This window comes from Atheta coriaria, unplaced genomic scaffold, assembly GCF_025399875.1.
Source record: "Atheta coriaria isolate IRGN ID8LTWV9N9 unplaced genomic scaffold, Caltech_Dcor_3.1 hic_scaffold_6_pilon, whole genome shotgun sequence".
NCBI lineage: Eukaryota > Metazoa > Arthropoda > Insecta > Coleoptera > Staphylinidae > Dalotia > Dalotia coriaria.
Genome location: NW_027045448.1, coordinates 7,741,924 through 7,769,131, shown reverse-complemented (window position 1 = coordinate 7,769,131; position 27,208 = coordinate 7,741,924). Strand labels below are relative to the sequence as shown.

The 27,208-nt window shown below is 39.0% G+C and overlaps 5 protein-coding genes across 10 annotated transcripts in view; 2 read left to right on the top strand and 3 right to left on the bottom strand.

The window, feature by feature from the left end:
* LOC135795046 (limbic system-associated membrane protein-like) overlaps positions 1–18,881 on the bottom strand; it is a 159,924-nt gene extending 141,043 nt beyond the window's left edge. For 2 of the 4 annotated variants that reach the window (XM_065306596.1, XM_065306600.1), the window contains exons 1-2: positions 18,721–18,881; positions 12,903–13,372 (exon numbers count right to left, since the gene is read on the bottom strand). In XM_065306596.1, coding sequence (XP_065162668.1) covers positions 12,903–12,966 — 64 coding nt within the window. In that variant the 5' untranslated portion in view covers positions 12,967–13,372; positions 18,721–18,881. Of the gene's footprint in view, positions 1–12,902; positions 13,373–14,290; positions 14,482–18,226; positions 18,498–18,720 lie in introns of those variants that run through there. The other 2 variants (XM_065306597.1, XM_065306598.1) reach the window with 2 other exon arrangements.
* Positions 18,882–19,414: 533 nt separating this feature from the next.
* On the bottom strand, positions 19,415–23,186 carry LOC135793353 (alanine aminotransferase 1). Of its 2 annotated transcripts, none has more exons than XM_065304283.1 (7): positions 23,063–23,186; positions 22,131–22,537; positions 20,775–21,084; positions 20,522–20,712; positions 20,256–20,462; positions 19,908–20,192; positions 19,415–19,841 (listed from the first exon to the last, which is right to left on the bottom strand). In XM_065304283.1, the coding sequence occupies exons 2-7, from the start codon at positions 22,425–22,427 to the stop codon at positions 19,512–19,514; spliced, it is 1,620 nt and encodes a 539-aa protein (XP_065160355.1). In that variant the 5' UTR covers positions 22,428–22,537; positions 23,063–23,186; the 3' UTR covers positions 19,415–19,511. The 2 variants fall into 2 exon arrangements, with proteins under 2 accessions (XP_065160355.1, XP_065160356.1); XM_065304284.1 differs by lacking the exon at positions 23,063–23,186 and adding an exon at positions 22,871–22,885.
* A 282-nt stretch (positions 23,187–23,468) lies between these two features.
* Positions 23,469–25,634, top strand: LOC135793354 (serine/threonine-protein kinase Nek2-like). Its single transcript, XM_065304285.1, has 2 exons — positions 23,469–24,781; positions 24,844–25,634. The coding sequence occupies exons 1-2, from the start codon at positions 23,812–23,814 to the stop codon at positions 25,482–25,484; spliced, it is 1,611 nt and encodes a 536-aa protein (XP_065160357.1). The 5' UTR covers positions 23,469–23,811; the 3' UTR covers positions 25,485–25,634.
* An 84-nt stretch (positions 25,635–25,718) lies between these two features.
* On the bottom strand, positions 25,719–26,373 carry ND-MNLL (NADH dehydrogenase (ubiquinone) MNLL subunit). Of its 2 annotated transcripts, none has more exons than XM_065304288.1 (2): positions 26,230–26,373; positions 25,719–26,030 (listed from the first exon to the last, which is right to left on the bottom strand). In XM_065304288.1, exon 2 carries the CDS (start codon positions 25,953–25,955, stop codon positions 25,785–25,787), a length of 171 nt encoding a protein of 56 aa, XP_065160360.1. In that variant the 5' UTR covers positions 25,956–26,030; positions 26,230–26,373; the 3' UTR covers positions 25,719–25,784. The 2 variants fall into 2 exon arrangements, with proteins under 2 accessions (XP_065160360.1, XP_065160359.1); XM_065304287.1 differs by having other exon boundaries at positions 25,719–26,106; positions 26,230–26,372.
* Positions 26,374–26,435: 62 nt separating this feature from the next.
* LOC135793355 (protein SREK1IP1-like) lies at positions 26,436–27,201 on the top strand. The gene has a single exon (XM_065304286.1). The coding sequence runs from the start codon at positions 26,650–26,652 to the stop codon at positions 27,145–27,147; it is 498 nt and encodes a 165-aa protein (XP_065160358.1). The 5' UTR covers positions 26,436–26,649; the 3' UTR covers positions 27,148–27,201.
* The last annotated feature ends 7 nt before the right edge of the window (positions 27,202–27,208 follow it).

Here is a 27,208-nt window from a genome sequence, read left to right as displayed (position 1 = left end):
CCACCACGACCCGTGTGTGACCCAGCTAGAAGTAAACGTCTGAATGAAATTCAAGTTACAGGTAAAAGGTAAAATGGAGTTTAAACGGCAAGAGATACCCACATCGGACGCCGGGCAAAAGATAGCAGACACAAGAAAGAGGCGGCCATTGCAAACGCGATATTCAAACGATTATAATGTGCGCCGGCGTTTTCTATATCGGGAATAATGGCTTATGAGCGAGAAGGTATTCCAATATGCGGCTCGTTCGCGTCCTATTTCCCTATTTCAGCCACGGCGGCGTACGCGCGGCATCTACTCGTCGTCGCACATGCCCGGCTTTCGGTATTAGATGGGACCATGGCGATAAGAAGCTATTGAAATTCCAAGAAGAAAGGATTTCTACGGCGCGCAGCTTCTAAAATTACACCCACAACTTTTTAAATCTAAAACTTATATATCCACACGCAAAAAGCACGGAAATAAAACACTAAAAAACGCTTTACATTGTTGTAAACAAAGTTTTAATCATATTTTTCGTGCTCAGTGGCGGTATATGATGTCAAAAAAGCGGATTTCATTTAGCGCCAACCGGATTTCATCTTAATTAACGCAGGAAACGCGTCAACCAGGAATTAAGCGCTCATACGAGGCATGTTTTGCCCGCCCGCGCGGTTATTGCTAACAAAACGTGCGCGCAACAAGAAGTGCTTTCGTTTCGCGCCGAGGTCGTGCTGTTCATTTGTTCATTGTAATTGAATTTTCCGAGCTCGCATCCGTTTTGGTCGCTGGGGCCGCTAGGATTTCCTCGCTCAGAAACCCCATGCACGCGCAAACCGGCGCAAGATCGAAAACCATCTTTGTACGCGTCCATTGCTACTAGCATCAAATATGAGAGAAACCAAGGGTAACCAGACCCGGATTTGCAATCCGTTTAATTTGCTGGAATCGCCTTAGCGTCAATAAAAACTTGTCCTCTACGTACACCACGTTAAAATTTAACTAAAAACAAAAACTTACTTTGCACACATTTCAATAACATTACAATTTATCCTTAATTTATAGGAATTTCGAAATTAAATGAATGTCAATTCAATTTAATTCAACTTTGTATCCGTTCATTCGTAAAATTTAAATTAAATTTTGGCGTTGAATGGAGGTGTCTGCGCTCATCATGCAGCGCATACAAAGCGCAACGCAAAGTGTGGTAATCTCGATTTAAACCGCGTGGAAAAACAAACGAAACTAACGGCAGCGTGCGCAGAAAAAAAAAACGAAGCGCACAAAAAAAACACAGAATTTCCATCGATGCGAAATGCAGACGAGAAAAGGGTGTACGCTCGCGAATGGAAATCGCCCTCCTTCGAATATAAGTCCAATATAAGCCCCCCGGATCCGAATAGCAGCGCTGTGCGCTCGTGATGCGAACGATGCGAGTGGGACGTCTGCACGTCGGTTTTGCGTCGCTTGATCAACAATCGGACGCATTGAGATTCCGCCGATCGGTTTATTGCTTCGCTTATATGCCCGAATTCAATAAAGACAAACGATAAAGAGCGCAATGGATGCCCGAAATTCCGCGCCGGCTCGCAGCGAATGCGAATCGCCCCGTGCGCGGCAATATGGCGGCGCGTAGACATGAACAGCCCATTCACAACCTCACACAACTACCCACGCAAAACCCATACGAGTTGCCGGACGATTTTTGCGTCCGCGTATGTCGTCGTATTTTATTTTCATTATTTCCTTTTTGGGGACGCTAAGATGTATGCAATTCTATGCGCGCGGTGCATTTTTCGCTGCAACCACCCCCTGTCGACAGCGACAAGAGAAATATTTGCGAAATTTTATTTTATTGCGTTTAAAATAGCGCAATATTTCGTTGGCGATAGGAAAACTTTCGCGCGCGCCAAATGAAAATATATTATGCCGACAACAAAACGGGCGCAGCGCGAAGGTTTACATCATCCGCACAATAACCATAAAATAAAAATTATTTTAATCATAAACTTTATGCGTTGCACTGCACCTACATAGATTCCACCAACATAACTTTCAATAAGAAAAATCCATTTGAATTTTAAAACATTTACCACTGCTTAACACTCTGTATATAAAGGAGTACCATTAAAAAGCGAATCAAATAAAGACGGCAGATTAATTTATAACGCGCAGGTAATGTATTTAATATTCCAGCAGACATTGAATATTCCAGAAGTTGAAAGTTTGCATTTTCTCTTCAGTTCATCCCAAAAGTATGAAATGCACCCGCGGAAAAGTACGACGATGACTTCATAATGTAATCGTCGGCGTTTTAATATAGAAGTGTAACACTTATGTAAATGCGTAGGGTGGGCGGCGGCGGGGTTGTCGGCGAAAATTAACAATTTCGTCCTTCTTAATGCGCCTACTACCCTAACGCGTCGCGCGAACACTTCACGACGATGGAAATCGCCAAGTATACCGGCGCCTCCACCAACTTTTCCTCCGCCGAGTGTGAGTAGAGCCCAGGCGCCAAAAAGCGATATTTTAATTTAGACGAAAATTCGAAATTAGAACTTTAATGACGTTCTATGTAAGACTCGTTTCGCATAATATCAGAAACCCGCACCCTTGAGAACGCCTGGTGCTTCATCAAGCAATGCGCGATTTTAAATATTTCCGCGTTTGTTCTTAAAAGGTTAGGAATTAAGCGCGGCGCGCAGAGTGGCGAAAAGACAAACATTGCGGATTTGCATCGGGAAATAGAATTTAAAACCGCGTTACCGCGCGAGTGTTCATTTCGTTTGCTTCTCATTTGCATTCGTCTTCGACGCACGGAACAAAGGTCCGTCGACCTGAAAAAGTTACGAAATACGATTTGAACTTTAGTTGTTTAGTGTACGCGTTTTTTGCTTTTGTTGCTCGTGCTTCTTATGTTTGCTTTTTATTTTTCTTCCGCTGCTTGTCACATAGTTTGTTCGGGTTTTCTTACGGCTTACGACCGAGAGCGCGATTCATTAATTTCGCATGTCAGTTTGATAAGTTGCCGACGACTGCGTTTAGGCGGAACGCGCGCAGAAAAACACGTCGACACACAGACGAGTATCCGCCTCGGCGTTGGCCATCATCCCCTGGGATCTGTGCTCGATTCTTCGATCACATATTGTCTTTGATATGTGTCGAAATCGCGAAGAAATACAAGATAAATAACTGATAGAAATATCAACCCGAAGTAATTTCTGCACATGTAGCACACAATATTTTAACATCTCCCAGCAAATAATGAAGACATTACGTGCATAATAAATTCGGTGGAGTTTTCCAAAGTTGCTGCACTTTGATTAACTCGTTTTGTAAGAGTCTTGCGTTGGCACAATGCGATCGCGACTGTGCAAAGTCAGATACGAAGCCAATCAATGCGTGTCGCGTCTCGGCGTTCTGTTGTCGCACGGCTTTCCCTTCCGCGCTTCTCTCTAAATACATATTTCATAGACGAGCGGGTACATTATGCGCCACGGTGAAATGAAGCGATTTACGTTTATCTCGAACTATCAGACCGAATTCGCACAATAATAACGATGTGCTCTGGGCTCTCTTGCAAGCTCTTGCGTTCACAAGATGCAAACGCGTCGGAGTAGAGACTGCAAATGTTTGTGTACTCGCTTAACAATTACAACAGACTTGTGAGAGCGCAGTGCAGGATGCGTTTCGACCTTTTCGCACGCCAGCGCTTAATGTTTATATAATTCGGTATCAAATTTCACAATCCGGATTTATTCGGCGCGATTCCGAAATGTAAATATTCGCTTCAACGAGAATAAATGCATGAAATCACCATCATCATCATCATCATCAACAGAAGCAGCACGAAAATACCATATTAAATGCTTTAAGTTGCATTTGCAGTGAATAAATATAAATATGTTATTAAATTTAAACTTTAACTATTTTAATATTACCCGAAAATCTTTATGATAAAGATACTTATGTTTCATAAATATGTTGTGAATTTAGAATTAAATTATTGATATAAAGTCGTCTAAATGTAGTATTGTTTGTCGACTATTATATTTATGATGATGAAGTTTACCATTGATGAATAATTACCTGCACTGGCTTTCAAACTACACAAACACAACTCATCACAATTAATTGCACTGCGGAAAACAGCAATTTGTGCGTCTCTGATTTGCGTAAATTTTCAAATAGTGCAATTAAAATTGTTTTCGGTGTTAACACAAATCCAAACATTATTAACAATTCGTATAAAAATAACCACATAAGATGTATGTAGTGAAAAAACTGATTACAAGGTAAAACAGTAATTGCACTGCATTCATTCGCGTAATAAATAACTTGCATTGTAAAATTACATAAATACGCGACGTGGCCCTCCTTTTAGCTGATGTGCGGAAGCCGGACGTCCTTCCGCCCAGCCCCAGCGTGCTCTTTAACTCTCCAGCGCCAGCCATCATTATAAAATTTGCCGTTTGGCGAAACTTTTCGCCGCGCACATTTCACCCGCAGCCACTTTTATTTGCTCTCATTTCGCACACAAATACTTAACTTTTTTACTTGTTACTTTTACGTTTTCGGTGGTTTATTGGTCGTCTTCGTGTGGAACTGTAGACTGTGAGCAGTCTGTGAGCACTAGCGCAGCGTGGGCGTGCCGCATCGTTCTACTACGTTTTTAAGACTTGTTCAAAGTGCTTACATACAATTTATGTCTTTCGAGTCGCCATCGCCAGCCGAACTCCTCGAAGACGTTTGCGAACTCGCTGTACGGTGCATTTCCCAATGTGAAATTACTTGAAAAGCGTAAAATTCCTGATTTTTATGAGCTGACTTTTAAATACGCTTATTATAAATCGTTTTATTATTTCGCATTCAAAAACGAGTAAAAACAGCATGTATTTTCAGGTTATGTCTAAATAATTGAGCGCAGTTCGTACAGGTACGTATCAAATAAATACAAGTACCTAGGTAAACAGTTACCTCTCGTGCAGTCAGTTTTTATTTCTTCATTTCCACGCAAAAACCAGGAAAATATAAATACAAAACTAACAATTGTGCAAAAGCTGTTTAAAACAGTCACAACACCGTGATGTTATGGTAAGTTCTGCTTTGCAAAGCCTGTTTGTACTGTTGCTTAGCAACAGTTTCGTTGCATAGCAACTCACAAAACTTTGTATTCTACTCAGTGGAAACCTATTCAGTTGATATATTAGAGAAGGCATAATTTATTTAAGTTGTTTACTATTTCCTACGCAATACGCTAAGTTTTTTCGTATTCCCTAGTTTGCGTTTCAAATATCGTTATTATTGACGAACGCATCAAGTTACGCTCAAGCCGCTTTGCTCACATCGTCCAGACGGCAATATATCGAATTTCATTCGCGGACTCTAAGAAGTCGTAAGACATTTCTTTAAATTGCACATCATAACAACTCATCGAACAGCTACGTATGTGTAGTAATAGTACATGTGAAGAGAACGCCGCATTAATTCCGTTTCTTTCGTTGCCGCTGAAGTAAACAAAGTGTCAATTCATAGACAAAAACTTGTAGCAATAAAATATGTCGAGTATCGTAGGCAATCATCCCCAGCAATACGTCATCGCGAACATATTAGTCTCATTTTCTTCCTTCGTATCTCGATATCTCGAATGAAGTAATAAATATAATGTGCTCTCGAAATGCGAGTGCGCTGTTATCGGGCATCGCTAGCGCAGAAATTTACTTTGCAAACTTTTATTGAGCGGGTTATTAATTCCGTTCGCCGAACTTCGGCCGACGTTGCTATAGCACACAGAGAGGAAAAAAGCCTACAAGATGCGTCGACGTCGCTTCTGCTTTTAACTAAGCGAACCCCTTCGATTTCGCGTGTAAGAAAACCGAGAAAAAGTTTCGTTTTGGCGATCAACTTCCGCATTCTACATAATTCTCCGGGCGCAATTGATCCGAACGTATGCGAAAAGGGTGAGTGCATTCTATTTGCTGTTTTTTCGGACTCGGGTGGTCGGAAAAGTTGGAAAAATGATAGAAGCGAGGAACTGGCGGGGCACTTGAGAACTCGCTTTTAAAATTATTGCCAGTCGGCGAGTTTGCTTTGCCTATTTACGCTCGATTTCTATAAATACGTACTGCTTCGATTCATTTCCAAAGAAGCCATCGCAAATATTCCGAAGACTCTGTTTCTCAAGTGGCTCAGAAGCAAACTCCATGAGTTTAATTTATTAAACTCGTAATTACATTTCAATCATTTCAATATTTCAATCATTTTTAAAATTCCACTTGTAAATACGAACTTGTGTTTTGTTTGACGAGTGCTTGTTTTGTTTATTTTGATGCGGAGAATAGCAGATAAGAATGGCCGAGTGTTTATCGGCGAAATCCAAGCGGGCCTCAAGCGTGATTGACAAGACAACGGCCGAGACGAGAGCGTAACGAACACGTCACTTCGAATGACAGCTAATAGACTAGCCGCAGCCAGTGAGAGAGACTCACCACAAAATAGCCCTGATCGCCCGAATGGTCAACAAAACAAAATCCACGAAACAATATAACGTACGTATTAATGATTCGGACCAAAATACAAAACAAAGTTGGAAATTTTAAAGAAAAAAGATAAAATTATAACTAGGTAGGTACCTACAATTAATCCATCCGTCAATTGCAGAACTTTCATTTCCGCCAAGAGGATTTGAACATTATTATCAAAGAACTTTTGAACTTTCCGCACATTACAGACAATCGAATTGAATTTCCTTCGCCACGAAACTATATCGCATCCTGTTGCGCTCGGCCAGCAAATCCACCTTTAACATTTTCGTTAAGCGTCGCCGCTAGAAACTCATTTTCTCATTGCCTGTGTTGAATGGCACACACACGTCTCGACGTTCACCGTATGAAAAGAGTCCACAGTCCCGGAATACATACATAAATTTGTTACGTGCCGCGATGGCGTTGTCAAAGTCAAAGGGTTTCATCGACGGAACGCCCGCTTGCTTTGTACTATTGAAATTGCATTATTATAATAATAAATACATTAAAATACGTAGGCACATCGTCGATATACTTACATGTCGATAGTAAGCAAATGCGCTAGGGTCGTTTCCTTACTGATCCAGCTATAACTACACCGATACATCAATCATCATCAGAAACTGAATTTTTGAATTGTTCAAATTCATAACAGCACATGTAAACATCAACAAAAGTTGATACAAGCTAGATTTAGTTCTATCAAGGTGAATAAACTTTAGCAACCAGGCCTGCTGGCGACATCTGTCGGTGAAACAATAAAACAACTATTTGTTTTGTTGTAAATAAACTTCACGTTTAACACCTTCTAAATTCAATCATTTTAGACTAATAAAATAAAACGTCACGTATTAAAATGAAATTGCAAGTATTACAACATAATATTTATGATTTATGTGCTATCAATTACAGTTTACGTCAAACACATCAACCACAAGTGTCCATTCATGATTAATAACATGAACTTGACCAAAAGGGTGTTATTATTGCAACCCTGCGACAAAAACAACACACACCACGCGACAGGTATTAATTAAAAGTAAATTATGTTAATTCAGTAGTGTTCTAACTGTATGATTACTTAGTTATGCGTGGTTAAGTGTTTTATTTCTTCCCTTCACCGTTACTTCACCATTCGTGCAGGTTTGTTTTTCCTTTCATTCTGTTTGAATACACATTTCCTTTACGTTTTCAGTTTTATTTTTATTCAGTCATTTTTTCATTTCTTTCATTAAATACATTTTTTTGTGCTGAAAAACGCAGGATTGAAAGACGAACTACGCGTGGCAGCGATAGCAACCACAGTTCCACAGCATACGACGGTATGTTTTACGACTACGAGGGCATCCGCATCGTGTTTATAAGAGCCAGCCGAGCAATTAAACTTAATTATAATTACGCAGTGTTTACCGAAAAACGCGCTCACGCGTGAGCGGGGAATAATTCACACAAAAAATGTTAATTTATGATAATTTTACGTTTAAAAAATTTAAAATTAAAAACATCGTAAAAATGAAAAGAAAATTGGCTTGTAACACTAGAACATGATATATTTAATATTATATTATTAAAAAATTAAGTTTCCATAAGTAAAATTATATGAAAACTCAGAAAACTAAAATTCACGATATATTTTTCTTCTTTTCGACTCTGAATATTCAAAATATTCCAAAGAATGAGTAGATAAATATCAACAGTAAATATTTAAGTGCAATGCAATAAATCTATGCAATTGGCATTTGTGTATGAGCGCAGCACACAAAGAAGGATGCGCAAGAAACGCAAAGCGTTTTAAATTTAGATTTACTGAAAACGCAGTTTGTCCGCCGAAGAAAACGGGCTGGCGAGCGTCGTTTTATTTCATATCCGCACAGAATGGATACCCTCCTTTATCCAATTTCTTTGTGTTTTTTTTTCTGTTGCGTTTTGTTTTCAGCTGCTGCGGCGGCTGCGAGCGACCATCGCAGAGCGTTTGCGTTACATTTTGTGGCGTCATAAAGCTCTCATGGCCAGATAAAGTTTTGTTTTGTTGCTACTGCGCTACTGCTACCAGCAGCGTTTTCTCCTGGAATTTCTTCCGTTCGTTTCTTACGCCGTTACTACTATATCTATAGTTTATTGAGGTATCTTACCATTTCGACGCCGGATAGATATAATTTAAATTACGTGCGATTCGTCCCGCAATTCGTACTGGTACGATCCGAACGTTTTACGGCGCGAGCGGCAAGAAAGATGCGAAAACACACGGCGAGAAGTGAAAAACGGCAAAAATATCCGCGCTCAAGATATACGTCTATATATCGCGCGGAAAGGGCGAAAATGCGAGCTCATTTGCGAGATTTATGCGATGCCATTGATTCTTCTGTGCACGCGCTGACTTATTTGCGATTTCTGCGTGGAGAAATGGCAGTGTCATGTAAATTCCCACCGCAGTCACCGCAAGTAAAAAAAATGCGCAATAAAAAATCTAATTTTTATGAGTATCGGTAAAAAACAAACACATTACTCTTATAAAAAAAATCATCTACTTAATATAAAAATGATACTCGCATCGTTGAAAACACACACAGACAGAAGATGTTGTTATTGAAAACGAGGAAATGTTACAAGCGAGCATAATGGAAATTAAGTTCCATTCGCGAATAGCGCAAAAAGCCAAATACGCAAAATGTAGATAGGCTACTTGCGTGCCATTACCACGCGACGTGTGTGTACGTGTGGTTGCTGGCTGTACTCGTGTAACGACCCGGAGAGCACCCAAGCACCCCCGTCGTCTTTCGCCCTACATTACAACATTATTTCTATATTAAAACTCATGAATACGAGTAATACGGGCGATTCGCTTATATTACTCGGAAACGAAAACAATAGACGTGCGTATAATGTTTCATTAAAATGTCTTCTGGCGGGTTGATTAAAAAGCGCGCCGCAAAAATTGTTGCTGGTATATTTCTGAGATGATCAAAACAAGATGTTTGTGCGTAGAATATCGGAAATTCGTCGAGTGAAATTTCGCTTATTTACCATATAGACCTTGGGAACGCAACTTTATTAATAGTGAGTTCATTAAACGTGAATTATTATACAGGGAAGTGTGCTTTGGTGGTTTAATCAAAGTTTGTGGTAATTAAAGATACCATTAGATGGTTATTAGTTTTGCTTTGGTGATGCTACCATCGCGATTGACTAAAGACGCTCAGAATAGTGCAGAATTTGAAAGCGCTTGCTTTTTGCAACTTTACATAAACACGTGTAATATACATGCATAAATTTGTTTTTTTGGGGCGTTTGCTGATTGCGTGCATTCCTGTATAGCGTCTGGTGTATAATATAATATGAGGAGAAATTCTCGGTCGCGTAATCCAAACTATGTTTACGCTCTAGGTGTATAAGTCGTTGTGCGCGGTAAATAAACCCCTTGGAAGTCCTTCCATAACATATTAAACACGCGCTCTCTCTCAAAGTCTATCTCGGCGAATAATCCGAGGCTATAAACACAAAATGTCATAACTTCCCACCCTCCAAACACGCGCCCGCACCACCAATGGCTGCCAACTGCAAAGTAGACAACCCAACTAACACAACGTACAAAAAGTACAACTAAAATAAAGAATCAAAGACGGAAACTCCGGTTTCGGAGGCATTGGGCAATCTCGATGAGGATTTCTAAGTGTATCGTTGATTTTCTTGATGTTTCCTCCACATTGACAACATCTCATTCCAACTATTTCGATTTCGTGTTGGTTTTTCTTTTGTTTGTTCTATTTTGACTTTTCTTTTAGTTTTTTTCGTTTTTGCGTGATAGCACTGTTTGTGTTTGAGTTCGGGTTAGAAGTTGTTGGAGAATGTGTCGAGATTTTCAGGCATATTTTGTTTGGAGAGTCCATGTGGGCGCGTCAAATTGACTACTACCGGTGGAGACGTGCGATGTTTGCAAGCGTGTTGTGCGAAAACTGAAAAGAAAAACTCATCTAAAGTTGGCCGGGGCCGCGCAACTTTAACGGACAGCGTCCGGCACACACCCGCTGAGATTTACACACATACTTGCAAAGGGGGCGCGCGCGCGCGGGAAACATCGGATGAACATGTCGGCCGGATGTGACGTCGAGCGAAGCGCCAAGCGTCAGGAGTAAGGTTGACGCGTGAGTAACCTTACTCTATGATTTCGCTGTACAGCAGAAGCGCGCAGGTCTTCGAAAACGGTATGACAGATTTAAAATTATTCATGGAAAAACCCTCGGCGAGGAAAAAAAGTATCGCGAAAAGGTGTCGCACACGAGCGTGCATTACGCGTAGTGCTTTCCACTTACATAATATTCGTGAAGTTGAAGAGTTGTGAGCTGCAAGCGGGCGCAAAAAGCGATGTGAATCTGACGCGAGAAGCAAACTAGCTGCATGCTGGCAACTGCAGTCTGCAGCAGCAGAAAAGTGAAAAGTGCATATTACGTGTTTATATTTACCTTTAACAACCAACGTCGCTGGCTGCGTTCAGGAAATGTCATTTTTAAACTTTAATTGAAAACCTCACACTAGCAACGTGTGAAGCGAAACAAAATGGAAAACTCATTAACAATTCTAAACATTCTAAACATAATTGTTTGTTTTATAAACTTTTGTAACGTCATGTTATTCGCTTAAAATTAAAAGCTAGTGCCATTAAGAAAATCGAATTATAGTAATAACTCGCTTAGTGGTAGTTTAGTAGTGGTGCGTTTTGTTTCGCCGCTTTGGCAAAGAAAAACACACGGCGATTCAAATTATCGATTCGCGGTGTGCTCGCACACACAATAATCACAACTTTACGCGGCTCTGGCGAGGCGTTCCTCGGCAGTTAGATAGAGTCGTATGACAGATGATTGCGACCAAATTATTTCCTTCCTTAATCTAACGACGACGACAACGCCGACGACTGGCGGGCGAATTAGGACGTCGTCGTGTGCCCCCGCATAATCGAATGCCTTAATGATTTAAGTGCAATCAACGTGCCGAGGATGGGTTGAAAGCTCGACTTTCTTGCGCGCCACAGGGGTATAATTTCCGATTCGACGATTTGCTCGCGTGAGTGAAAACTTTACATTTACCCAACTCAACAATATTTATCCAAATATGGTCAGTATCTATTTTTTACTTTATAATTCTTTATAAAATAAAAACATCACTAATTATTATTTTATCGACTTCAGTCAAAGATAAAATTACATATTTGTTCAACTATTAATCCGCAATTAGATATTAATGAAAAATGATAAAAATCAGTAATAAAATAATCAAATATTTAGTACGCCAGTGTTACGAGTAAACATACACATTTTTTTATAGCACGTGTCCTCGATAAATAATTTAGCCCCAAAATGTTGTTATAATTCAAACAAACGTCCTCATTATCATTATGATTACAATACTCACGTCGTAATAAAAATATTTCTCTTTGTTATTTCGTTATTTGGTTTCCGATACGGAATTCCTCACATACAATATTGATTCCAATAAATAAATAATATCAACCTCGAGTATTTGAATGAGGAAATACAATTTATAACAAAACATGTAATTTGTTCGGATTTGTAAACCAGTGTCAAATTATTTATATCAACCTAGAACTACACAGCTCATAATAAAAATAGAATTACCTTAAAATGCATTCTGGATTCATTAAGATAACGCGTTGCAATCTAGCGTCATACGCCTGCAGGAGATAAAAACACCTAACATCTTTTCTTAAGCCTCCCCCTTATATAAATTATTCACACAGCGCAAAAAACGCCGAAAAATCTCGGAAAAAAAGATAAAGATAATATTTACAAGGCTAATTACTGTTTGAGCTTCATTGCAAACTTTCGCTAAAGAAGTTAAGGAATATTTTTCCTTTCAAGTGTAGACGTGGGTTTCCTAGTGCCGGTGTTTGACTGTTTCGGCACCCCACGCTAAATTTATCGAAGAGTGGATAAGTATTCAAGGTGCCCGAGAATAACATGCAGATCAACCCGACGGCGAACATCCCTATGAAGATAACAGGCCATTTGGGGCTGATTTTTTTAAAGGTATCAAAGAAAAGGTGACTGTAAACAGTTTTTAAGCGAGAGCACGGTCGTCGTAGGTGTGAGCACGTAACTTTATGAAAAAGTTTTTGCAAACATTCGCTACCAACATCTTTATTGCATTGAAAACCTTTTTTTCTTTCTCACACCCTCGGAAGTAGAGTGGTGAAGTGAAGGTGGAGATGATTTGTTACCACCGGCACGCGAAAATTTGAATTTCAACTTTTTGCTCGTACTTTTAAATTCCACGTAGACAAAGTTTTTTTTGCGTTATTTATTTAGTTGTTTTTCACGAGTATTGATTTTATTAGTTCGAGACGTCTCCGCAATTAATTCGTAATTAAAGATAACAAAAACTTACCTTGAAAAAGCACGCCGATGAGGACCAGCAGTCTCGCGATGGGAAACTTGGACATTTTCGTCATGATGTACACACACTCACTACTTAGTCACACCGACGTAGAACGCGTAGGCGTTAGGATCGTCCGCGGCGACGACCACCGGGAGTCGGGACGCGGCGCGGACGCCGAAACTCCGGCGGAGAAAATCAGTCGATAATAAGTCCGGTCAATTCGCTGCGCACCACTAACTGGACGGAACGCACACTAAGAGTCAATTAGCAGCACTCGGTTCCGGAAGCGGTACATCGGTGTGGACATTTATTCGACGTCCTCGTTTTTTCTCGTCTTCGTCTTCGTGTATTCTTTTCGAGCTTTTGTCGACTTTTTCTCGGTTGGGCTTTTGTCGAGCTTTTTCTTCCGCTCGCTCGCGCGCGCTGCTTTCGCTCGCTTGCTTTCCGATCAACGATGCGAATCTAATGATTCCTAATTTCTGAAACATGAAAAACAATTCGGCTATTATTTTGTTTTGTTTTCATTTTTTTCATCGAAACATAAACACTAAATTTGCTTTTGTCACAAATATTATTACATAACTAGTTTTTTACAAGAGTTATACAACTCAATTAAAAAATAGTTTTAAAAAAACTTGTTTTTCACTCTCTTGATGATGATGTTCAACCAATCAAAGAAATTAGTACCAACTGAAGTGAGAAAAGTATCATTGGACTTGCAGCGTTTGCCAGAGACAAACGTCGCTTCTAATTAGAAAAAGCAATTACCTATAAGAGTATTTAATCAACGGCGCTGCCATACCGCCAGAGTTAGAAACGGTTTTGCGCGCACGGAACTAGTTACCCCCGGCCTGAAGTGACTCGAGGCTCGTCCTTCGTCCGTGCAATAAAACTTGGTCCCGCGAACGGGGTGGAAAAAAGGACTTGAAAAACGCGTCGCCAAAGAAGGCAGGCAGGAAGAACAAGACTGACACACAATTGAAGTTTAAATATTTACAAGTGTTAATTGAAATTTACTAACTATGCCCCGGCGTGTTTATTGCACCCCGGTTGACGAAAGAGCGTAACGAAATTAAACGAAATTAAATGAAATTAAATAAGGGATGTTTTACGCGCGCGCGCGTCGACGTGACGTTCAATGGGCCGTGCTTGTTTTGTACATAAACAGCAAGCAATCCAAGCGGCCGAAATAAAATAAAAATTGAAATTGAAAAGCAACAAGAATTGCGCGCCTCAAACGCACATTTCAAAAGCCACCAGTGCTATCCCCAGACGCATTTTGTTTGTCGTATTTAAATTAATATTTAGACTTATAAATATTAATTAAAGATAACTTAATAAAATATTATATAAATATTAAATTATTATTGGGATTATTAATTTTTTTAATGACAAACCTTATTTTGAAAAGTTTTAATCCAAACGGGGAAAATCCAAGAAAAAGTCGGAAAACTATTCGTGTTGATTCAGCACACATGCGGCGAACTTTGCGAATGTTTACGTAATTAAACGCGTCTTTTGGAAACTTTATCGGCGGCAAAAAAGCGGCGTGGAACGCGACCGCGTCGGAATGCCAACCCTCACGCTGTCGAGCACGCGGGTGAACTGAAGCCGTCGGGGCCGACCGAGTGAGCGCGTTCGCCGTTTGTTAGATAGGTCCTGGTGCGAGCCCGCTCATGCGCACACCCCTAGCGAAAAGAGGCAAAACTTTTCAATTCCTAATCATTTCCCATTCGCATGCTTGTTTAACACAAATTAAAACTACATCACAACCAAATTATTTCGATTAAAAATCAATTTTTGAATAAAAAACCAAGTTTAACTAGTTAGTAGTGATGCAATATTGAAAATTTAACCAATTTTACTTTGGCAAACACTCAAAATTACAACGATGTCAACCCTTAAGGGTCTCCCGGAAGAAGACAGAGCCGGAAAACCGGAGTTAGGCACCCCGCACCCGAAGAGTCATTGAGACGTCGTCCGTCGCCGTCGTCGTCGCCCCGGGTTGAGGCGCTCGCGAGCACAAAGCCGCGCGATGAATGCGTATCAATTGCTTCTTCGTTTAGCTACATAATCCCGAGCGTACGTTTCCTGCTTCCTGGAAGGCATTTACCTCGACTTTCCTTTCGCAAATATCCCACATCTCCCGGCTTCCCAACCGCCTCCAAAACCCGAGCGAGCAGGTACTCTGCGATCTCTCCGCACGTGTGTCCAACGTGTCAGGGCGCGTGTCGCCGAGCTAGAAACTCCTCGTGCGTTAGGGTTGTTTAGGGTTAGGATACGACGCTGCTCGCGAGTTGATTCTGTGCGGACCTTTTATTCAAAGGGGTGATGGAGCACCTTGAGGATTATAAAGTGAGTGTGTGTGTGTATGTGCAGCGCCGCCCCCAACCGAACTAAAGTAGAATACTCTCAGTAGTCTCAGTCGTACTTGTTATCCCTTGTGGTGTACACTCGAACGCAAGTGTGTAGTGGCTTTAGCAAAATGCGAGCGCGGTGAGTGCGAAGGAAAAGCGCACGAGAAAGAAAGCCGCGATAAGGGAAAATCAAGTTGGTTTATATGTTCGAGGTGAAAAGAAAAAGCTGTGTGGGAAAAACTTTTGACCTATATTAACCTAGCACGGCGGAAATTATTTTATTTTGGCTTTAAATTCTATCATAATTTTTATATTAAATAAAATTGAATTTATTTAATTTTTTTAAAACTATTATTAGATCAATTTAGTCTGCAACGATAGTTATCGCCCACATTTTAGGCACACAGCTAATGACTCATGGAGCAGGTACCCGCAGTTCGTACACTTACTTCCCCCACTACTTTATACGGGTTTCTGCAGGTAAAAGGGCCGCGTGAAGCTTGCAACGTGCTCAGGTGTACCTGAGTTGTTCAATCCTTTCTTCCTTACATCCTTTCGAGAAAAAATCAAATTATTTGTTAAAGGAAGTAGGTATAATTAATTTTAAAAAGTTAATATTTAGACGATTTTATGAGAAAGTTTTATAATCAATAACAAAATATAACTACGATCAAAATATCTAACTATACTTTATATACTAACTATACTATATTTTGTTCACTAATTATGCAACAATCACTAGGTAACTATTTGATATCTGCTTGAACAACTCAAAGTAAATAATGTAATTAATTCAACAAAAACAAAGTTTTAATGCAAACGACTGAAGTATCTCTACATGGGTGTGATAGATAATTAATTTAAATTAATGTTACTTAAAATGCACAAAGTTTAATAAACCGGAATTGAATTGAGGTACTCTCGGCCGCACTGACTACCCGCCAGCTAGCAGCTAGGTCTGCTCGTAGATTGACAACACTGCGCGAGCGGACGGCCGACGAGCGCGCACGCATCCCAGTACACAAATGATAAATATTCAAATGCGGGGGCCGCATGTCGATGCAGAAACTATTTGGAACGACGAACGCGGAACGCGAACGCGATCTTCACGAAACAATGAACTCGACCTATTCCAAGCGAAGTTCGCGTCGGCCTGGGTTGGCTGCCGCATTGTGCACACAAAGAAATCTACTCAACCCCGACCGTCACGACCGACTCTATTGCACTGTGCTGCTCCACTTTCCTGCCTTTCATTCGATTCGCACATTTCATTTGCTTTGCTGTTTGGTTGCACCGTTGCATAATGGATTGCATACACGTGTTACAAACAAAATCAGACAAAAATCTTCCGAAAAGTAATTTGAAATTTTAAACACTTTTTTGTTTTTGCTTTTGGCGGCGCAAAAGGCGTTAATATATGCGAACAGCGTTAGCTCTGATGCTCCACAGAGCTGCGCGTGCTGCAAACGCAGGGCCGGTGTATATTATGCAAAACGACACTCCTCTTTCGGCTAGTTTTCTTTTACTGTTTTGTTGCAGTTTATAATTAAGTTTGCCGAAGCGATGAGACGAGTAGAACTTCTCGCTCGGACGAAACTTTTAAGTTGCAATTTTGAGATTTTCACACGAGGGTGAAAATAATTACGAACTTTCGCTCTAAGCTCGACAGATAACCGTTTCGCAGTAAGTTAAAGATTGCATTAAAGTTTTGACTTTACTTCAACGCTTCAACTGATATTTAAATTATTTTAAATAATTGTATCTCACGACTTTCTTGTTCGATTTTAGTGGAAGTAACATAATTTTACTGAAGTGGATCTTTTGCATAGTTTATCAATCTATATTCATAGTTACAGTCTAAAAATATCTATACCCACACTGTTTATATTTGACCTTTACCTAACCCATGATTTTCTGTATTTTTAAAACAATTTTCATCATATAACGGAAAAAATGATTCGATTATAATCATTTTCCTTTCCACGTGTTTTTTTTGTGTTTTGTTATTATCAAAATGACGTAAATTAACGTAAGTATAGTGTTATTTTAATTCCTAATTATTCTATGATTTAATTCCAACTTGACAACAAAAATAATTTTAAAACACGAGAACAAGATGCATCAAGTAATTTCATACATCACTCTTTATTCGTGCGCTTGGTGAAACCGCATTTGTATTTTGAATATGTTAAAACTGCCTATTACGTGTCACATTAAAACAGCGTTATGCTCGTGTTAATTTCGTAACGTACCGGAAGCACAAACACCCTCTTCAGCGCCACGCTAGTAACGCGCCCGCACGAGTGGATGTGCGCGAAATTATTGTTAAGTGTTTTTGTCGGCTTGTTATCAGGCTGATTGTGAGTGCGACACGAATTTCACTAATGGCAATGACAAAGTCACCTTGTACAACTGCACTCGCAATGAATTTATCATTAAATTAAAATATTTAGATTTTAATTTAAAATTACAACAATTTTAACACCGCTAAATCAATTAATCAATGCAAAACATGTTTATACTTCCCGAACAAACATCGTTCGTTTCTCTACTTGTCGGTATTCCACGAGCATGCCGCTGAAACTTTTCTACTTATTATGTCACATTTGATTCGATAACTTTAGTCATTTCCTTCGTTGACGTATTACAAATTCAACTTCTCAACATTATCTCTTACTTCAGCTGCTCGTCGCGCTTTTCAACTTCAAATCCTTTTACACGCCCACGTTACCAGCCTCCGACGGGAGGAAACATTAGTAGAAGCATCCAGAGTAGTTACCGGTAATATATATTTCTGTTCTGTGCAATTGAATACACATGAACCAGCAAGTTTTTTTTTTGCCCACTTGCAAAGTAACCTGAGTTTTTCAGTGCATATTTCCAACGGAAAATTGATTTTAGCTTCGAGGCAGCCAATAAACTACTATACTATAACTACAAATATGCTTGGTACAGAATATAATCATAGGTACTTACATGTTAACACTCGTCGCGGATTGCAATGACCGGAAAACACCAAACTAATAGCACTATAGTTTCCCGATTGAAAATTAACATTTTTATACAAATACACGACTGATTGCAACGAAAAATGGCTACACGTTTTGTGCCACGATACGAACATGGTTCTGACACTGTGTTCTAAGCAACAATAGTGTTCAAGAATGCAGCGAGATAAGAACGCCGGCGAACCCAATCGCGCAGATACAACGCGCAAAAACAAACAAAAACTAGTTTTAAGAGTTTGTAAACAAGCACGCTGTGCTGAATATTTTCTGTGCGGCGTGTTGAAGCCGGTTGAACGGCAACTCAACTTTTAGATTAATCGTGTAGGGAGCGTCACCTAGCGGCCAACAATGTAACTACACGTTATAAGCCGTTACGCACTGTCGAATGCAGGATGTTAGAAGAATGCAAATCAAATTATATACGAGTATAACTTGCTATTTAATACTAAGAGTATTTTTTACCTCATGTTTCAATCTCGTGTAGCGACTGTTGATGTTCATCGAATAAACTGTTTCGCAGCGTTTGCGAGAATTGAGTCAAAATATGCACTTTTACATTGAAATGAAATAACAAACAAGTTCACTGATAACAGACAATCTGCACACTACGCGGCACTTACACGGCGGACGTGCATTCACTGACCTCGACCTCAACAAACAAATATTTAATCCATGGTAGTGTCATCTAGGTTCACAATACAAACTTATATTGATGCACTGCGCATAATCAAATTATTATAATTTAAACTTAACTTAGAATAAACAAAACTTCAATGTTTATTTTTCATAGTTGATTTTTCCGACGAAGCTAATTTTAGCGTAGCAACCTCAGGAGTATAATAAATGTGGTCGCGTGTTAATATTAATCTACCTACATGCAGCATGTGGAATAAACCCGTGAAATAGTTATGATAGCGGGCGCGGAGAGTGTAAGACGCCGGCAAGTAAGTACAAAATTAATCGTTAAATAAATAAGTGCCGACGAGCGAGGAAGTTTCAACGGTGCCCTTATGTGTCAAGCAAGAGCTTTGCCAGTCAAGGGACTAAACTTTATGCGCCACTTGTCAGCCAACTTTCACACACTGCTACGGTTTTCGATTTTCTATTTTCGGAGTAAAACTCGATCACCCAACAAAACATAATGATAGTCACAGTGTATATTTTAATATAAATAATTTATTTGTATAATCAGAGTTCCATGATTTTCTTTTAGATTAAATTTTAAAACTTGTGACAATTTATTTGGGTCAAATTTACTTGTACTTCTTCATGAATTCGGCGTGGAAATTCTTGAACTTCTCTAACATAATCTTCAATTTATCGGGTTGGGGCAGAATCGTAGTACGGAAATGCCAGGTTCCTGGTTTCTGGCCGAAACCGGATCCGGGAACAATACAAATACCTGTGTTTTCCAGTAGTTCAAAAGCGTAGAATGCATCAGGGGCTTTGTTTGCCTTCTTGGCTGCCTCGATAGCCTTATCAGATAATTTGAACTGCGGGAATGCGTACATGGCACCTTGAACAGTATTGCAACTGAAACCTTCCATTGCGTTGAAGGAATCTTCCACCATCTTAGCACGCAACTATATTATAAACAAAATTATTGATTAGTATATGTTAATAACTTTGCAAATATATAAAAAACATACTTTGAGCGAATCCAATACACTACTCTTCTCCTTCATGAACAATTCATAACTAGGTTCACCCTTTTTAGGTGGATTAACAACGCAATCAATTGTAGCCTGTCCAAGTACAGTTGGGCAGAGCATGGCACTAATAGCTTTAAGGTACATGGCCTTAACTTCAGGGTCCATGTTGATCACCTCAACGTAGCCTCCACGTAGACCACACTCACCCATGTAGCCCTTTGAACAGGACATGAAACTGGCTAGTTCCATTTTAGAGTAGGGTGCGCCCATTTCAATTAAGACCTATAATGCAATACAAATATCAGTAAATGTTAAATATCTATATTTATATTAAAATAAACTCACTTTCTTGAATGAATGGAATTGTGAGCCTTGTGCATACACATTGTCTTGATATACTTCATCAGCCAAGAGGAAGAGATTGTTCTCATATGCAAACTTAATAATTTCCTCGATATTTTCCCTGGACAAAACTTGACCAGTTGGGTTGCCTGGGTTAATTACCACCAAACATTTCACGTCGAATTTTTGTCTCGCTTCAGAAATCGATCGCTACGATAGAAATAATTCATAGTAATCAACTTTTTTGTTATTAAGCAAATATAATGTACCTTCAATTCAGAAGTGTCCAATCCCCAACCCCTTGATTCATCCAAATAATAACCAACTTGTTCAAGTTTGAATTCAGATAGAGACGCTGAGTACAGAGGGTACTGCGGAATGGGAATCATCACACCAACAGGTTTGTCGTTCTTTGGGTTGATCAACAACTTCAAAATGTTTTTGATACCATCACTAGCACCTAAACACAATTAAATAAATAATTACCGCTTACTTTTAGTGTATTTACTTATGTTTTCTTACCTCCGCTAAGAATTACATTCTGATAATCACATGGAATGCCATCACGCCTTTCAATGTACTCAGCGACGTGTTTTCGAACAATTTCAATACCGGTGGAATCGGTGTAGGAACCAACCGAACCGCCACGGCACCCCTTGAGGATGGTACGTGCGCGTTCCTTTACGTCTTCGTTGTATCGTGGGTCGTCCAGCAACTCGGGCATGGTGCAAAGCGCCAGCACCTGGCGGATGAAGCTGATGGGCACTTGGCCCATAGCATGGCAATCACCGATGTTGGCTTTAATGACTTCATTAAAGGGTTTACTCGCACCCTGCAAAAATATCACACATTAATAATTACGTCATTTGTTTATCATGTACTCATAACTGATAACTAATCAGTTTTGCCAATTAAACGTGTACTTAAAAGTAATAAAATTTTAAGGTCATTGGAAAAATTTCGAATATATTATGCTACATTGTTATTTTTTTTCCTTTAAATAGCCTATTTATACGAAGTAAGTTTTGAACTCGAAAATAACCAAGAGACAAAAATTGCGAAAGTCATTCTGTATGTTATTTTTAGCGCACAGGCTTTTCCGCTATTCGAGAGCGTGATGCATCAAAACAGCGCCAAAAATGTTATATACTTATACACGTGATTGGGATTTGAGTAATCTACAACGAATCATTATCGCAATTGCGTAGACCATAGTTGAAACATGGAATATTTATCATTGCGTCTTATCTGGCTTATTTGGTGTCAACTGGTTTCAATGCACAAACAACACTTATTAATTTTCATTAAATACGACTAATAGAAATTGCAATTCCTATAGAAATAAATATTACAATTATATATATCTTGACATAATTGGTATAACAGGTGTTTAGTTTTAAACAGTTAAACGTTCAAGTCCAAACAATGAACTTCGGATTTGTTTACATACAATACTTTTACATAGTTGTGTCACACATAATTTGATTGATTTGAATGAGTAAAAACAGAGGTCAGACAGAACGATGGATTTGACCTTCAATTGAATTACTGGTTCGTGTAACATGCGCTACCGCTTAGCTTAGTTTAGTAACCAGTTATATTAAAAAATAGGAATATTCATTAATTTAACGATATTACTTATCACACCGAGTAAATCTCGCCAAGCTGGGAATTCTGGTTACCAAACAATGAAATCAGCCGATAAGAAAAACGCGTAAACAAATTTAATAAGTAATTAATTAGCGGTTTTCCTGAATAAACTTTACAACTTCTGTTACCATTAAAAAACTAAATCAACATGTAGTTGCGCATGTTCAGGATTGTCGATTCAGGTTGCCAGGACAACGAAATTTAGAGTAAAGAAACAAAGTCTCGTACCTTTTCAAGTTCCTTTTCAATTTCACCAGCACGTGCGACCAAAGGACCACGGACCGCGTACTCCATGATCTTGATCTGCGGATTCATGTTGTTGATGGTAAGGGATTTTTGTACGCCCTGTTCGGTGGCGTAAGTACGCGGGGACGAACATGCCGGAGTGCTCATGACGGACGATTGCGCTGACAGTGACAACCGGAGTCGCTCCGTTGCGTTTCCCCATCCTTGACTACGAACGAAGCGCGCGTCAGCGCCCCACAGGCCAGTGCGCAAAGTAGCGGACAACGCCGGGAACAACATTTTTGCAGGAATTCACACGAAATTTCAAATTAATCTATTTATGTAATAATGTTGCACTTGTTGTTTAATTTTAATTTACTCTAGATTTTGTTGCCGGTGGTTGAATACACCTGAAATAGTACGTAATAATTAATCCAGCGTCGCGTTGTTATCGACCGCCTGCACGCTACGCCTTTGGACTACTGTTCCACTAGGCTTCTGTACACGCTCGACGAATAATATTCGAGTTGAGAGCCAATTTCGTTATGTGATTCGCCCGCCGTTATAAATAAATATTCACATTTCATATACATCTATCCGAATGTTATGTTGATAGAAGAAATTTGAGAAAAACGCGACTCGTGTGGCGTGTACTTAGCACTCTTCGAGTCAAAAGTTATCGTGCGGGAGTCGTTAATATTATTCTAAAACTTATAAGCATGTAAAAGTAATGATAACGCTACAATTATGTAATGCTTCCACAGGGACCAGATAGGAATCATGCTAAAACCCATAGATGCTCATGTAATTCGGTACTGGGAGGTTATGTGTTATGTTTACTTCGGTTTTGATCTTCAGGCATTGTGCACATGGATAATTTAACAATTTGGGGATGAAAACATTAGTTACATCGCACACCGGTATCACATACTCACAAATTTACGAACTAACGCACCAAATGTCAGGTGTTTTGTGGCTGGTGACATAAACGTCACTAGCAGCATGTTCCTACATATGTACAAGCTACCTAAATATTTGGCTACTATCGCTAATCGTTCAAAGTGAATATCATTAGCGTCCCTAGTTTCAAATGCGCTTCTCTAACTTTAATGACATATCGAACGCAATCGTTCATAATCTACGAAAATCATATGGAAATAATATCGGCATTCCTCAATGTTCCTAACCAAGCGCGTGCGCAACGCAATAGAAAACAAAAGCAAACTAAGTGTACTAATAAAACGATGTAAATAAGCACTAATAAACACACTAAAACTTATAATTAAACAATTTCTTTGTAATATTGCCTTTTCTAATGCTTTATTTTAAATTTTCTGCGCTACATGACTGAACAAGTTCGTTCAAGCTCGTGCATGCTCGTAAGAAGATATTTAAACTTGTCGGACAAGAATGTGGGCGGTTGGTCCCCGATTCTTCTTTCAAAAATTACCTGACCTTCCTAAGATCTCATGCTGTGTTCAACTGACCTGGCGGTTTGCCGCATCTTCTTTTCTTACTATGCTAGCCAGCCCTTCTGCGTTACGTTTAGTTGAGCGCTTTTCTTTGTACCGCAAAGACCGTTTCGAATCGAGCTCATCTTACAAAAGTTGTGTTGACAAACGCGTCTAACAAGTGCATCATTGTGCATGATCAGCGAAATAAATCTACTTTTAATTGTGGAATTATGTCTTGTTTTGAAGACTACGAAGTGCTGAGCATCCTCGGCACAAATTTAAACTCTACCTGTTACAAAGTTAAAAACAAACTGACCAGTGAAGTGTTCGTATGGAAAGCGATTAATTATGAAACTTATGCGGAACAATCCGATGGTGTCCTGGAGAAAATTAATAAACGACGACTACAACTACACACTTGTTTACTGGAATTCTACGATTATATTCTTCACGAAGAAACACGTACGGTTTATTTGGTCACGGAATACTGCAAATACGGTTCGATTGCAAATATAATTCAAAAATGTTTGAGAACTCATCAGTACGTGCACGAAGACTTTTTATGGATGATTTTGTATAAACTTGCGGGTTTTTACAAGTGTCATCAGAAGCAAATGGAACCAGCGAATATTTACGACACTTTTGTGGATGTCAAAGCCGATGTAAAAGTCTTGAACTTTTCGCTAACCGAAAGTATCGCCAATAATTGCAATCTTTATGACTTGGGTATTTTACTGCATCAAATTACTCACTTAAGTCCTTGCTACCAGCCGAATGCCGACTTCCCGGAATATTACTCTAATGATTTGCATAATCTGCTTAAATTCTTAACTAATCCAGAGCCAGATGTTACACCAACAATTGACGCTATACTGTGCCATCCTACGGTATTACTTAAGCAAAGGCAGGACAGAAATTATCCTATATTTGTCGAGAATCCAAAAGGCGATCAGAATAAACACATCATTGAACAAAATGATACGAATGAGAGTTATGAACGTTTGTATCAAGTAAAATTAGAAAACTTAAGAAAGCGCGAGAGTCAGCTTAAAATAACCGAACAAAAATTACAAGAACGTGAACGGAATTTAGAAAAAAAGGAGAAAAAAATTGCGCTTATGGAACGCATTGTTAAAGAAAAAACTTCGCGTGCGGAATTATACCTAAAACGAGCTAGGGATTTAAAACCTAGCGTAAAAGGTTTGTGAAATATGTTAATTCGTACTTACATATATTAATTTCTGTAATCTGATTATCCACAGCAATGAAACCATCTTCCTATGAAAAGAACGACACATCATTCTCAGCCGATTGTGGTGAATCCACCATAATGCCAACCAGTCGCAAAATGGACGTCAAGGAAATCCCCAAACCGACTAAATTCACTCGCACCATGTCTGAGCGCCGCGTACGCTTCAAATCCCACAGTCCACTGAAAGAAATCCATAACATCAAAAGAGACTTCGCTAAGCCGTTACAACCGAGTATCAGAAACAAACGGCTACCGGATTTGCCAGAGGTAACAATGAATATGAAGAAGCTAGAGTTGGATTCTGATAAAACATCGGAGGCATCGGATAAATGTGTCCCGTCCGCACCAAAAGCCAAAAAGAAGTTTGCATTAAGTTCGATGTTTACCAATAAAAGAACAAAGAAACCGAATTCAATTGCATCATCGTCAGACTCTGTGTCGGCTCATACTTACGAAGATTTGGATAAGGGGTGGGATGATTTCCGGCATGATCTTCAGGACTGTCGTCCTATTAACTGGAGTGAAAACACTCAGACTGCACAGAACTATGAACCTCCACAATGGACCGGTGATTCTAAGAAACAAGCGTTTGATTTATTACGGCTTATGAATCAAGAGGAAGTAGATGAAATTAAACATACCTTCTTGTAGAAAAGATTACAACTACTTCATGTAAATATTTACCTTGTATATATCTTATCATTAAAGTTATCTGCTTATCTACAAACTAGGGATCTTGGTGCTTCTTCTTTATAAGTTGGTGTCTGAAGAAATACACAATAACAGTTATCTCAAACTTTTTGTTTTGAATTCACAATAAAGAGAGGAAAAATTAAAATACCATAATTACGCTTGCAATATTACTAACAAAGCAAAAGACGTATATTTGGTTGCCTATATCAATCCTATTTATTTTAATAATTTTCTTTACAATTTCTAAACATTTAATCATTACCAAGATGGTTTATCATCTGGACCCATAGGGCGGCCATACAGGGCACTCTTGTCCCTGAATAGCACCATCCTTTCAGTTTCTTTCTTGTCCAAGAACCATCCAAACCAGAAACCTGCTGCAGGGAGGGCAGCCCATTGGATGCCTTTAGGCACTATGTATTTCAGCATTTTGTATGATGAGCTGTTGCTGCTGTTTCTTCTTGTACCTTTGAGTTGCGGTGAAGTCCGCGTAGATGGAACCCACTACAAAAATAGGAAGGATCGTTACGAGAGAGTAGCGACTGATAATTCGGCCGATATAGCCCATCAAAGTGATGTTCTGAAAACCAAGTTACATCACATTTGTGAGGTTAGCAATGCGAAATATGCTTTTATTTTTGATGTACAGCAATAACGCGAATGTGAATAAAGTATAAATTATTATTACAATTGTTATACTCACGTTAATAGCTCGTTTCAAAGTTTTTCTTATGTTATTCTTAAACAGGCTAGGTTTATATTCACTTTAGAAAATGTTATTTTTGGTTGTCAAGTCCGACTCGTGCCTGAGTTGCAATCTGTCAGATAACTCACGAACTAACACGAAACGACGAAACATTTAAACATAAATAATGTTGATCCGAACTTGATAGAGATACAAATATTTACCATTTAGCACAAAATAAAGTTTATACTTGATATATTTAATACTTCTTACACTTATTTCTTTTTAAACTGACTAATAAGCAAGCCAAAACTGACTTTCGGGAAACTTCGACTTCTGATGCCAAGCCAGCAGTAACCTCACTTTATTTATGTTGCAAAGTTTGTTGTTGTTGAACTGGCCCATATTGGCCGTAAATAAAGCAATCTTTTGATTATAATGGATAATTCATACGGATCTCGATTATTACCTCCATCAAAAGAGAGTGCACGTCCAGCTTGTAAGAAATGTGGCTACTCTGGCCATTTGACATATCAGTGCAGAAATTTTATTAAAGTTGATCCAAACAAAGATATTGTTTTGGATGTAAGTAGTACAAGCAGTGAGTCTGAAAACGATTATTTGACCCCTTTGACTGAACTGCGCGAGAAGGAATTAAAAGATAAACAGAAGAAAGCAAAGAAAAAGAAGTCTAAGAAGAAGAAATCAAAATTAAAGACAAAGAAGAAGAAAAGGAAACATTCTTCAAGTGATGATTCAAGTGACTCATATGATTCGGAATCTGATTCAGATAGTGAAGATGACAGAAGATCTAAAAAGAAGAGTAAAAATGATAAGACCAAGGAGTGCAAAAGGAAAGATAAGAAAGATAACAAGAAAAGAAGTAAAGAGAGGAAAAGGAGGTATTCATCTTCAAGCAGTTCATATTCTGACTGATAAAATTAATTTTATAATCTGATTTAACTCAATAAATAAAACTTGAAAATGCTATATTGGA

Bases quoted from the DNA above. Each gene is read 5' to 3' on its own strand.
- LOC135793353 (XM_065304283.1), bottom strand. From the start codon at position 22,427: ATGTTGTTCCCGGCGTTGTCCGCTACTTTGCGCACTGGCCTGTGGGGC. The intron at 21,085-22,130 runs GTACGAGACTTT...ATATTTTTGCAG, and splicing joins TTGAAAAGGAACTTGAAAAG to GGTGCGAGTAAACCCTTTAA. The intron at 20,463-20,521 runs GTACATTATATT...TTTCTATCGTAG, and splicing joins TGGACACTTCTGAATTGAAG to CGATCGATTTCTGAAGCGAG.
- LOC135793354 (XM_065304285.1), top strand. From the start codon at position 23,812: ATGTCTTGTTTTGAAGACTACGAAGTGCTGAGCATCCTCGGCACAAAT. The intron at 24,782-24,843 runs GTTTGTGAAATA...GATTATCCACAG, and splicing joins TTTAAAACCTAGCGTAAAAG to CAATGAAACCATCTTCCTAT.
- ND-MNLL (XM_065304288.1), bottom strand. From the start codon at position 25,955: ATGCTGAAATACATAGTGCCTAAAGGCATCCAATGGGCTGCCCTCCCT.
- LOC135793355 (XM_065304286.1), top strand. From the start codon at position 26,650: ATGGATAATTCATACGGATCTCGATTATTACCTCCATCAAAAGAGAGT.